General features: G+C 43.9%; 1 protein-coding gene across 2 annotated transcripts; it reads right to left on the bottom strand.

Annotated features, from left to right (window-relative positions):
• Positions 1 to 2,731: 2,731 nt before the first annotated feature.
• Positions 2,732 to 13,056, bottom strand: NPTX1 (neuronal pentraxin 1). Of its 2 annotated transcripts, none has more exons than XM_053375523.1 (5): positions 12,497 to 13,056; positions 11,989 to 12,103; positions 10,603 to 10,847; positions 9,319 to 9,498; positions 2,732 to 7,027 (listed from the first exon to the last, which is right to left on the bottom strand). In XM_053375523.1, the coding sequence occupies exons 1-5, from the start codon at positions 13,007 to 13,009 to the stop codon at positions 6,806 to 6,808; spliced, it is 1,275 nt and encodes a 424-aa protein (XP_053231498.1). In that variant the 5' UTR covers positions 13,010 to 13,056; the 3' UTR covers positions 2,732 to 6,805. The 2 variants fall into 2 exon arrangements, with proteins under 2 accessions (XP_053231498.1, XP_053231497.1); XM_053375522.1 differs by having other exon boundaries at positions 11,896 to 12,103; positions 12,497 to 13,053.
• Positions 13,057 to 13,449: the final 393 nt, after the last annotated feature.

Below are 13,449 nucleotides of genomic sequence, written 5' to 3'. Positions count from 1 at the left end.
CAGGCTGAACAATGATGGTAGAGAGGCACCTTCAGGTATAAGGGGCCAAGGCTGTTTAGGGTTTTAAAAGTCAGCACCAACACTTTGAATTGTGCTCAATTTAGAGCACAGCTTAGAGGGAGCCATTGAGATGTGGATATTATATTTGTCTGTAAATTGTTTTGTGTCTGCGTTACCTTTAAGCATGTCTGTAAATACCTAGAAAAAGCAGAGGGGTTGTTCACATTCATTTCTCCTTCTCACGATTGCCATCTGCTTTTGGTCCCATAGGTCCTAGTATCCCATGAATCACTATGACAACATGTTTGAGTCTTCTATCTCAGTTGTAAGGTATGGTCCAAAAAAAGGCAATTGGAATCATTAAAGTGACACACCAACCCTTTCATTCTTTTGCACTCTCAAGAAATGTAAGGCATCACTGATACTGAAAAAACCATATTATATCATTGACCATCTCAATGGAATCACACTTGTGTTTTTACCCAGAGGCACAAGCTCCCCTGTAAAACTAAAATCTTGCCACATCTTCAATATATGTATGCATTCAGGAAAGCACGTCAAGAGAAGGTTGTGTTCAAAATATCAGGTGCCCTGGCTGATCGCTTACTCTTAATTACATGCCAGTTCCCTGTTGCAGGCCAGCACTGCTCACCTGGCTGCCCAGCTTCTCGTGTGAAACAACTGTGTGATTAATGGAGTTGACAAACACACCCAGCATCCACTGAGTGTGCCACTCACAGTCGGCATTGCAAGCCCCAGGGTGAAACGAAAAATGTACCCAAACCACTATATCCTGGAAATGGTGAACACTGCAAACTCCTCTGTTCCATCCTCTGTGGTCTTCAATCCTTCTGGTTCTTGAGCAGCAGAAACATGCAAAGGTGGTGCCAAGGAAGAAAAGTTGCTCCTTTTTGCTAATAAAGCAAACGTTCTTCTGTTACAGAGATCTGCTCAAGACAGCTACATACTGGGCAGTAGTCACAGGAATCCACTTTCTCAAAGTTGTTTTCTGGTGAGGTCTTCCATCCCTTTGCTGAATCCTCAGTTTCCCTCTGTTGGCCCATTATTATTGGGTGAATGACTTGTGCAACCTCTATTAGCGGATGTAATAATTGGAGTTGAGTAGGACTGAGTACATTCCCTATTGTCCTTCCTCTCACCAAAGGGAGGAAGCTGACAACACTGGCTATTTCATTCAACCAGGGATGTACCCTCCAGATGTTGGACAGCTCCCATCATACCTTACTATTGGTCATGCTTCCTGGAGCTGGTGGGAGTTGTAATTCAACAATACCTGGAGGGTACCAGATTGGCTATCCCTGCCATTTCATCCTCATAGCCACTGCCCTCCACAGGTAGGCTTGCTGGCATCCAGGTTTTAATTTTTGAAGACCTTTTTATTTGCCCGGGTGTTTTAATCTTTGTGTGTGTTTTGTTATGCTGCGTTGTATTAATGTTTTAGTGCTGGTAGCTTTATTTAATTTGCTTTTATGTTGTGCTTGGCGTTTTCCTTTTGCTGGTTTTAAGCTGACTGTCAACCGCTCAGAGAACATTTGTTGTTGGACAGCATACAAATATTGTAAATAAATTAAATTTGCACCTGTTGCTGAAATTCTGGCTGCATGTGCTCCAAGCATTTGCAGATTTGTTTGGAATTATTCCTCAGGAAAGAAATATACACTGCTTTGCTTCCTAAGAATAAGAGGCCTTCTCCCTTCCTCTCACTCCACCAAAATCCTTCCTCCTTAGTGAGCAATGTGCATAGAACCATTTAAAAAAGAAATAGGGCAAACTCTGACATCAAGCTCTCTTAGAGAGTAGAGGCTTTACGTTAGGGTCACATGCACATAATGAAGGAGAGCCAGGTTTCAAGATGCTGTTTCCCTGACAACCAGAAGGCAGGGATGAAAGAGAGAGACGGGAGGTGACTTTTCAGAGATGTCATTAACTGGCTCTGCCAAAGTGGAAGTTGATGTGGAGTCTCTGGGGCTCTCAGGGACATAATAGGACTAGGGCTTGTCTGTGTAGCATGACCATAGCTGTCCTAAATCACACTTGGAGATCCCACCCACTTCTTTGGTGTTCCCTCACTTGCATCTCCTAGTCTTTGCTGCTGAGAGGGAGATAACGCAATATCATCACTGAAATGCTAGTTCACCCCTCTTGCTTTGTCCCTCTGGTCTCTTGAAATACCAGTGCCAGCGAAAGAGGTCAAGAACAGGGGCAGGCTGCACGAGACAAGCGCCAAGGGATCAACCAATTTGTTTACAGCCCTGTAAAGGGTTCAAGTCATTGAGACAGGGGATGAGAAGATATGTTGCTCAGTCTTCTTATCCCAATATAGGGTTGGGCCAGGAAAAAAACAAGTAAGAGGTATGTGCAGGAGATCAGCTGGATAGAGATGAAAGCAAAACTGGGCACCCCAAAGCAGCAAAAGCTGGCAACCCTAATTGTTTAGACAGAAGAACTGGCAGGAAAAGAGAGATTACCACAGGCAATGGTCAGCTGGTTCACTTGGCCAGATAGCATATGCAGTTGTTTTCAGGACTGGTTTTGCAGAACCATGGCAGCAGGCCACAATCTGTGCTGCAGGTGTGAGATCTCTGCTGCTGCCGACTCAGCAGCACAAGACATGCTTCTTCCCAAGAGGAGCTGACTTTGGGAGTTCCTGGCTGTACTGGGGTCCTTTCTGGGAGAGGAAAGTTTGGTGGGGGAAATGACTGCAGCCGTGTTGTCTTTCATCACTCTTTATTGTGTAAAAATAAATTCGACAATTCATGTAGTTTAAGCAATAAAATGAAAAAAGGAAAGGAAAAAAAAAACAGCATGAAGAACCAGTAGAAACAGTGCATTTTAAGAATTGCTGATGTGGACTGTGGATGTAAGATATAACATCAACTCATTCAAAACCCAGTAAAGACTGATAGCAAGAAATAGGAAAAATATACAGCTTTGGTTAACAGAATGACAACTCAAGAAACATTTATCCTCTTTCACGCTGTACAGTATATACAATTTTATCACTATCACCCTTTTAATTTTTTTTATTTTGGCAAATCCTGCGCAATTTGGACTGGATTTATTTACCTTGACATGTTTTCCCCCCCTTCATCAGTTTACACTTAACATTCATTATTAGTTACAAGAAGGTTTCCAATAAAGGTCTTTAGCAGATCGATCTTACAAGGTAGAATTTTGTTGGGATTGGTTGGTTTTGCTTTTAAAGAGCACTGCTTAAAATATGCTGCCCTGAGCCAATATTTAAAAGTAAGATAACTAGGCTGGGTTTGTGTTGATTATGTTTAGATAGATTTTCAACCCCCTCTCCTAGTGCTTTAGCATTGTGATTTCATAGGGTGGTCACATGACCCACTTCAATATCTGATGAGCAGCAACCTTTCAATAGTGCAACATCGACCTTGAACTGCTTATTACATGCCCATCCATGCTGCATATTTATTTGCCACAGCTTTAGGGTTGGTCAAAATGGCTCAGTGAGCCTCACAAATTCTATCCTTCACACCTCCCTTTTCACTCACAGCCAAGAAAAACTCCTTGACCAGGATGAGAGAGGGCGAGGTCGTTTAAAGGGGTGATGGCTGCAGACTATTAGTACAAACCAGAAATTCTTTTTCTTAAAAAAAGAAACCATATAAAATATTATTTATCTCAAAATAAGCTTTATCATCCTTTTATCCTTCATCTGTAGCTCAAAAGTATTTTTTTCAGGGAATACCTGTTTTTCTACATATATTCTTTTCTAATAAAAATACCTTTCTTGGTAGTAAACTCCTTTTACAACAAGAGAAATAATTTGTGTGTATTTTGTTTTACAAAAGCAAAAAGGCTTGACATTTCAAAGAGTAGCTAACCCTTCAAGGGAGAGAAAATGCTGATTCAACTAATATCACATTTGAGCTGTGATTTCTATACACTGATTGTAAGTTAAGTCCTAGGGAAGTGAATAGGACTTCTAAGTTACCCATGTTTAGGACCACTTGCTTCGCTGATTACCTAAACTGGTGTGACCTTATATTCTTCAGTGGAACTACACCTGTGTAAATGGCCAGTGAAAACACCTCCTTTAGAAGAAGGCCTTTGGGAACTGTCAGACAGTCTTTAGGCAAACACATGCACTGCCTGTGCAGTGCTCTTTACTTGTATGTATGTTTTTATAAAAGGGCATTACCTGAGAGAGGCATGTATTATTCAGTGCAAGAGGGGACATCAATCGTATTAAGCAGTAGGCTTGAGTTTGGCTGGATCAGCTATTTATTCTGTGCTCGCTAGAGCAGCCTTGGTGCTGAACGGACAGCTCCCAGGGAGTCTGGCATGGAAAATACCCACCCATGGTGGTGCTGAAGGGACAGCTCCAAGTACATCCAGGTTGGTAAACATCAACAGGACTGATTCAGCAGCACAGTGTACGTTGCACCACAGAAATGCTTAAAGAACAGCTCCTATAGCTGCTTTTTTAGGACAGCACAATTACTGGATTAAGAGCTCTGGCTTCTCCAGGACTTATAGGAAAAGACAAAGCTGAGTGGAGCAGGTCCCATGGATTGATTTCTTTTAAAGTTACCAATATTTTAACTGGTGGCTCTTCTTCTCTTTTTTAATACAAAAACGTGTAGTGCTGTTTATCATGGGGAAGAATGCTGTATCATTAGCCACCTTTTTCCAGCCATGCCTGACCTATACTATCGTGCTTGGATGACTTTAGTTTTTGAATTGTTTTTAAAGCATGAACTATCACTCAGCAAACCCCCCACAGCTCTGCATTAGCCCATGCAAGCAGGCAAGCATTAGACCAGGTAAAACACGATTGAGGCACCTACTGAAAACATGCAAGAAACGACAGTACACCCCTTGCCTTCCCTATAAGCCTGCAGGAAATCTAAGGGTACCATAAACTAGGACGGAATCTATAAAGAGCACTATGCAACCCATTGTCACTAAAGGTGGTAAAATAGGCACTCTTATCTAACCAAAACACAATCCTCTCAAGAAAGGCCAACCGCTACACCTTCCCAGCCTCCTAAAATAGTTGGTGCCCTTCAGGATGCAAACAGCTCCGTCTATAAGCACGATAAGAAATGCACATTTTGCCTTTTTGCAGAGGTTTATCTGAAGGCTCCACATACAGTCTGTTAGGTATCCCTTGTGCTGTTCTTTTTAAAAAACAAACAAACATAGTGCAGGCTCTGTTTCTGGTTATTGGGCAAAACAGATGCATGGCGAGGTCACAGCCTCTTCTTAATTCCCTGGGGCTTTGGAGCAAAACCAGGATTTGCCCTTTATTCAGTTTCTTGACACATTTGCTTAAAACCTCTCTCAAGCAGTTCCTTATTCCTTTCACAAAGGAAGAGCTATGAACCTTTATGAAAGTGAAGTATACCTCAAATCTCATTGGGTCCAATAAGCACAGGGCAGGCAAGGCTCCTTGCGCTATACATCCTGCCACCTGCAGTGAACCCAATTTGTATTTAAAAGGCAAAAATCTCAGCTCAGCGGTATGGCCATGGAAATCGGACTGCAACCACATGCTTTGCATCCGACTACCACTAAAACTCCCCCCTACCCCAGCCCTTCAGGTTTATGGCTCTTAGTGAGAGTAAAGGAGCATTGGTAAGGGTTTGGGAATGCCTCATAAAGTCATAAGAAAATAGTCCCATCTTCAAGCCAAGTATTCTGGGGAAAGGCCCAGGGTGCATTACCTTTGGAGGGGAAGGCAAGTAGGAGCCTGCTGTGGAACCAGGAAGGGAGAGGTAAGGGGATGAACCGGGTGGTTTTCTGCCATCTTTGGGTCACAGAGTTTTGGGGAAAGCAGTAATCAATGCCTGTGGAAGGAAGGTTTTCTGGACTACGCATAGGCTTTGTGATGGCTAACAGAGGCAGATCCTTTAGGCTGTACAGCAAAATGAAGGCAGACAAGGGAAGGGAGCTGCTCTGCAGCTCCATTAAAATAGGTAGGAGCCAGCTGCTCCTACAAAAGACCAAGGATCTGGACAAGTCGTCTAGGATCCTTGAGCTGGCAATGCTCCTGAGTCTCACATGTACCCTTGGGGGGCAAAGATGGCTCTGTTTGCTCCGGCCATAGCCAGAGGTTTACACAATTGGTGGGGGAGCAATGAGGGACCTGAAGAATTTCAGAGAACAGTCCTACCCCCACCACCACCCCTCAAATCTCCTAGTCAAGCCACCATCATGCGTCTCTCAAAAAGCGTTTATCCTCCTATCACTCAGAGAATAATTCGTAATAAAAAATAAATATCTGCCCACAGGTGACTGGCTGCTTAAAAGACATAGAGTAGAGTAGGAATATAGAGATATCCTTTAAAAAGTATATGCAAATGAAGACAAATGTGCTGAAAGAGTCGCACCAGCCCAAAGGCACTCAGGCATTGAAACAAAGTTGGCAAGCCAGAAAAATCAGACCATTCATGATGAGACTTCATAAAGCAAAATGGAAAAAAAGATAATAAAGTCTCGATCCAAAGGAGAAAGGGACAAAAGAGGGAGTGAGAGAGAGGGGTGGGGTGGGGGACAATGAACCCTCTCTTCAAAATTGTAAGGTTGCAAAGTCCCAGGTTGCCTTAGAGTTGACTGAAAAACTCCAAGTCTCCTAGATTTAAAAAAATGTGATTGATTCTTTAGAACAAACAAAGAAGATAATTTTTAAAAGAAAGACAGAAGAGAGAAAGGAAATAGATTTGTCCATAATTCATTCCTGGGTGAGGAGAATGTCTGTTAACCAAGGGTTAAATGGATTTGGAATGGGAAGGGTGGGGAAGAGCAGCATTTTTTAGTTGATCTGACGGCAGGCTTCAAATGTCCATTTGGTGGCTCCACCATAAATATCAATGTTGGTCTCGGACCAGGCTATGACACTACCAGACAGGGCTTTGGTGCTGCACGTGGCCAGGTTGTAGATCTCCCCTGGGGTGAGCTTCCGATCCCAGATGTTGAAGTGGGCAAGTTCTCCCACAAATGCCTGAGTGGCATCAAATCCACCTCCAAGTGTGTCCTTGAAGAGAGAAATTGAAGATAAAAGATTTGAAAACATCTCACCCTGGAATTACGCAATATGTATCCTTATCTAAAAGTTAGTTTTCTGACCCTAACTTGAATTAGTAGGATTCTAAAATGGCATCTCTATTATTTTACATTCTGGAAAACCCTGGGGCATTTTAGTTGGGTTCTTCATTTTCTTTTCCCCTGAAAACCTCAAAAAGGATAACGCTTCATGCTGGAATATATATTGGGATGGCATGCACATTGAAAATTTTTTTATTAAAAAAAGAAGAAGACCCAAGAGGTAAGTCAACACTGGGAATCCTACAGTCTTGACAGAGTAAACACTTGAAATGAGCCAGAAAGCTTTCATGGCAGCATGCAAAGGTCAGCAGGAATAAACTGCAACAGAGAAGTTCAATAAGGAGGATGCGACGTGCAATCTTTTAAGTGCATCTTCCATGGATGGAACTTCCAAAAATAGAAACTTAGGCCCCTGGTTCCAGCAGTGCCAGTATGCCTGGAAGGGAGAAGGATGGAGATGGAAGTTGTTCCCTGAGGAGACTTGCCTGCAGCCTGCTCTGCTATCTTCTAGGTGCTAGGAAAAGACCTTCTAAATTTCCCAGGCTGTTTTACCTTTACAGTACTGGATAACTCTGTCTCTAATTAGTAGTGTTAAATTTTGCAGTGTTTCTATTCTCCTTTCATTCTGTGGCATAAGGCACTCTGAGAATTTTGAATGGGAGTACAGATTTATTTATTTTTTAATGTAAATTTGTATGCACATGTAAATGAAGGCCTCGCATGTTGTTTTGAGAGAGGAAGAAGACAAGTGGCGTTTAAAGAAATGGGCCGTGGTGATTTGCTATGATCCTCCATCTTGAGACTTTTATGGATGTGAAAATATTTTTAAAAAAACTGAAATCCTGCACCAGAATAATTGGATACCATGACTTTCGCTTTCTGACTATGGCAATGTATCTGAGTGAGCATGTTGTGTAACTGGCAGGCAGAGTTGATCTATGTCACTTGTGCGATAAGTGATGGGGAAAATAACTGCTTGTTTTTATGAGAAATGCAGGAAGGAAATTTAGATGCCCTGTGGTGTGTAATTCAGTGTGAAATAGTTGGTTAGCTTTAGACATAGAAGCTACGAGGACAGGACCCTTTCCAGGACTTGCATATCACCCTGTAAAATTTGAATTATAACTCGAGTGTGTGTGTGTGTGTGTGTGTGTGTGTATCCATGTGCAGGTGTAGATGTTAGGCAGCATTGATGTCTCTACCACTGTCAAAATTATTATGTGCCCTGAAGATCCCACTTGTTCCATGGGAACGTCAATCCCCATTCCTTTAAAATTATGAGTGGTTGTGTATGCAAACATGTGTGTAGTTCACGGGGTAGCTAATGTGGTGCACTCCAAATGTTGCTAAACTCCAATTCCCATCAGCTACAGCCAGCATGACCAATGGTCAGGGATTATGGGCACTGAAATCCAGCAATATGTGTGGGGACACCATGTTGGCTACCCATGGTTCAATTGTTCTTTAATGTGCATGACTAAAGGGAACAGATTGGTGATTTTCTGTGTCTCCTACTCATTTTAGAACTCTCTCACCACCACCCCCATACCATTTGGTCTCCTCCCTCCCTCTCTTTAATCTCCTTCTGTTCTTATCCAATGCATAAGAAACTTCATCAAATTTTGCCACAGTTGTTGTTTTTAAGAGACAAATTTCCTGTACTGCCCGTGGCGGAACCACTTTGCATTCATCTAACAAATGTACCAAATGCTGGCTCTGACAGGCAACCTATGAAACGATCGCTGCAGTAAACCTTATGCTGTAGGTTCAGAAGTTATGGAACGCCAGTGTGGCAAGGTGACATAATCATGCTACATTGGCACTGGAGACCCCGGCACATGCATGATGAGACCTGCTGAACAGGCATCTGGAATACAAGGCGGATTCTACTATGTAGCATGTGAAGCTGCAGTCCCCAGCATTTCCTAGTATGGCTGGGAGAGATCCCTGCTCAAAACCCTGCAGAGCAGTTTCCAGCCAGTGCTGAAAATCATGAGCCAGGTGGACCCAATGGTCTGACTGTGGCAGCTTCCTGTGTTCCGAGGAATATCTAGGTCTACTAAACTTAATCCAGAGCAACACAATCTTCAGGTTTTAACTATAATGCTTAAGCACCTTCTCTACCAGTCTTTCTAATCAAATTGCTGCAAACCTTGTACAGAACATGGATAAATTCCAGTGGCCACCCCTTCCTCCTCCGCTGCCACCATGCTACCTTACCTGTTCCTGTCCCAAAACAAGGACCCCTTGTGGCTTGATAGGATGATAAGGGGCCAGGTTTTCCCCATTGCCTCGTTGTGTGCCATCTTGATAAGCCTCCCAGACACCATCCCGGGTTGTCCATGTGATGCAGATATGGTGCCATTTCCCATCGTTAATGACAAAAGGAAGCTTTGCTACCTGGTGAGAGAAGAGGGAGATTGCTGCAGTCAGGCATGCCCTATAACAGCAAAAGTATGAACTGTACAGTACTAGAGACTCCACCAAGCTGGTGGTCTTCCCGAACCTGCCCTGTTATGTAATACTAGAGAAACATTCGATTTTCACATGAACTACAGAACCTTCTGATTCCCATTGATAGAGAAATGAAGATTTCATGGGGTGGCAAACATTCTAGATTCTTAAAACTCCAGTAAGTGGAGATAATGACAATGCTTATTTTAACTTCAAGGACACAGGATCAGGTTTTCTGACCCTAACTTGAATTAGTAGGATTCTAAAATGACATCGCTATTATTTTATATTTTGGAAAACACTAGGGCATTTTTGTTGGGTTCTTCGTTTTCTTTCCCCCAAAAAACCTCAAGAAGGATAACTCTTTGTGCTGGAATATATCTTGGGATGGCATGCCCATTGAAAAATGTAACACAAAAGGAACGATCACACGTGTCAAAATGTGGAGGTGCTGTCACACAAGCTAGGGTTTTTAACTAATAATAATAATAATACTGTGCATATATAAAGGTTGTTCTTTAATGGCATTTGTATTTCATTTTGGGCCACAAGAATAAAAATATTGAATGTCTGCCTGGTAACATACACAGTGCTATATAATGACCTTAAATTTTGGAGAAGGGATTGGGGAACTGGGGCTTCTAAAAAAATCACTTATTTCTCTGGAGGGCAAGCTAAATATAAGCTCCTCCATTTCTTTTTTCTTTTAGATATCCCTGGGTGTCTTTATTTAAGTTGCTCCAGAAAAGGGGGTTGGAGCCTGGGGGGCTTTAACTCACTTCCTTTGTTTTCACTTTGAAAGCAAAGCTGCTGAATTCCAATACTGCTGGCTGCAGTATAGACCAGCACCAGTGGTTTGCAAATACATACTCACCATGTGCAAAAGATGCCACAAGGTGTTTGCAGAAAGGGTGCAGAGTTTTCATTATTTAGCCATTATGTTAAATGCTGGTTTTGTTGCCACTTGTTTTATTAATTAATACATTTCTCCCCTCCTTACCCTTCAGATCATGCCATGGCAATTAAAGGATTAGAACACTGGTCACTTACCTTATCATTGATAAGGATCTCCATGGGATTATTGCCCCACTCAATAAGCACTAGCTCATTGGCTTGCCCAGGTACTGCATAAGAGAAGGGTGTGCCCACACCTGGGGAGGCATTCGATTTTATCCACATGCAAATAGTAAAGGCGTACATCTCTGGCAGGCTTTTCTTCACCTTGGCATACATATAGTTGGTTCTCAAGGGGAAAGTCAGCTGAAACTTATCTGTTGGCCGATTGTCTTTCTGGCCTGAGGGAAGATAGAGAGGGTGTTTGTCAGAGGTCTTGAAGGGTACTGAGGCTGCAATCATATGCACTTACCTGGGAGTAAGTTCCATTGAACTCAGTAGGGCTTACTTCTGAGTAGACATGCATAGGATTGTGCTGTGCAATACGATTGCACATGAAATAGGATGCTCCTATTTGAATAATAGCATAGATGTAATTCTAAAATGTACAGGAAGGTCTTGAGTCTCCTTCAGTGGAATTTTGCATAGAATTGTCTGTCTGTCTGTCTGTCTGTCTGTCTGTCTCTCTCTCTCTCTCTCTCTCTCTCTCTCTCTCTCTCTCTCTCTTCATTATATAATGAGCCTTAAGATGGCACTGTTTAAATCCCTCCAGCACATTTCGACACTCTAATCCTAGTCACATGGACAGTGCTTGGAGAATAGGGTCTTTTCTCTCCTTTCCTCTCCCACTCCCCCTTTATTTATTTTTGACCATAAAGCTAAAAAGCGCTAATGAACACAGAAAAAGGAAAGGAGCAGAGTATTTGACTGGACACAACAACTGGTTCTGTTGAAGTTTAAGATGCACAAATTGCTTAGAGGAGGGAGAAAATGTTAAACAGCTTGTCCTAGGTCACTTAGAGGGTAGACCCCAATGCATATAGACGAATGAATTATATTAGCAAGTTGAAGGTGCATTTTTTCTACATAGGTGTGCCGAGTCAAAGATACTTTGCTAACATAGATTAGGTAGTTCTTTCCTACTTTACCAATATCACTTTGAAAGAATGAGATATTACCTATTTACTGTCCTTCCCCATTACACATAAACACAGAATCACAGAGACGCACTCACTTTTGTCCATGAATTCCAGGGAGGATCAGAGTTGCATTTGCTCATAATTTAAATGAAAAGTAATCATTTCTTCATCTCTTTTAAACAAGGGGGGGAGAGAACTGCTTTGTAAGGTGGGGGGGCAAGGTGAGCTGTTTTTCTCAGGCTGCCTCCAAATGTGTAATGGAACAAAATGCTGATCATTTAAATCTAAGCTTTTCTCAGCTTCTTTTTACCTTTCTCTAGGTCACTGATCCTTTGGTGAAGGGAAGTTAAAGTGCTTTCTATTTTTCCTCTTTCTTCAGTCTCGTTCTTGGGGTTGTACTTGCCTTCTTCCAGGCTGTTAATTCGGGACAGGACTTGCTTCTCTAAGTCATCGATGTTATTCTGGAGTATCTCCTTCAGGGAATTGGTCTGGCTGGAAGAATTCATCCTACTGAATTGCTGCACGGGGTGGGGGAGAAGCAAAGAGAGTAAGTGGATTGTTGCAAACCAAATTAACACCACAGCATTATTTACCACAGACTCATCCTGATGTTTGCTACCTTGGCAGCTAAACTCACGGGCAGCTTTCCAAGCAAAGGAGCACCGATTTATCAAAGGGAAGCACCCAAATTGCCACAGAACCCTACTGTATGAGAGTGGAGCGGGGTGGGGGTGGGGGGGAAGTGGCAGAGAATACTTCACATTTTGCTGCAGACATTTTACCTCGGGAACAGGGCAAAGGGTGCAGCATTAAATCAACACCGAAGACGGCAGGGGCCGGCCATCCCAAAGCCACGTCTGACGTGCCTCCTTTTCTAGTTCTAAGGAAAAACAGAAAGGAGAAAGTTGTACCTCCAAGGTTTCTAGTCTTGTTTTAAGCGACTGCAAAGTTTGCCCAAGTTGGGTCAAGGTCTCGGCAGCCGGAGTCCGGGACAGATCCCCCATGGTGTTTTTCGAAGAGCCGGTCTGCTTCCTGTTGGAGCCCCCTCCCGTTTTGGATTCACTGGGGACCGTGTCCAGCGAGCTCTGGCTCTCACACCTGCCCAGCTTCGTGGTTAGTTCCCTGATGGTTTCCTTTTGGTTCATGATGGTCTCCTTTTGCTGAAGCACCGTTTCCCGCAGCTGTAGCACGGTGGTCTTCAGGTCTTCCGTGCTGCCGCCGCTCTGCATAGAAGAAGTGCACATGTCCGTATCCAACGGCACCGAGGTGCAGATAAACCGGGTCTGCCCGAAATTCTGGGCGCATCCTCTCAAAAAGAAGAACGAGGCCAACACGAGGCTGCACCGCACCCCTGCGAACATGGCCGGGGCAAAGTTCCCAACAGACGCGGCGCCCCGGAACGCTGGAGTTACTTTCAGCACCATGGAACTGTCCGCCGAACTGCTGAGCCGACTGCGGTACGCGGGCTGCTTTTATAGCGCGCGGGAGGGGCTACGAGCCCGCTGACGTCACAATGGGGTGGAATCCCTGTTTAATTGCCTTGAGAGCGCCCTGTTCCCCTGTTCCGGGCAGCCGAAAGTGGAAGCCGAGGGGTCCCGGTGGAATTGACCGAGGGGGCCCGGGAATTGCCTCTGCCGCCTCCGCTTCGCGTCGCGAATGGAACGGTGGACTGGGAGAGCCCGCGGTGGGCGGGGGCGCCAAGGGAGTACAGGGAAGAAGAGCCTTCGCTGTGGCCGCTGCGTAAGGCTCGCTTGCACGTGTGCAGCGCAGAGAGAGGCAGCGCTCCTCGGCCCGGCTGGCAGCGAGGCTGAGAAGAAGCGCGGCGTGTGCCTTCAGGGTGCTGAAGTGCAGGAAGGGGTGCGCA

The sequence above is a fragment of the Podarcis raffonei genome, chromosome 2 (assembly GCF_027172205.1).
Source record: "Podarcis raffonei isolate rPodRaf1 chromosome 2, rPodRaf1.pri, whole genome shotgun sequence".
Lineage (NCBI taxonomy): Eukaryota > Metazoa > Chordata > Lepidosauria > Squamata > Lacertidae > Podarcis > Podarcis raffonei.
This window is presented reverse-complemented; position numbering and strand designations above follow the sequence as displayed.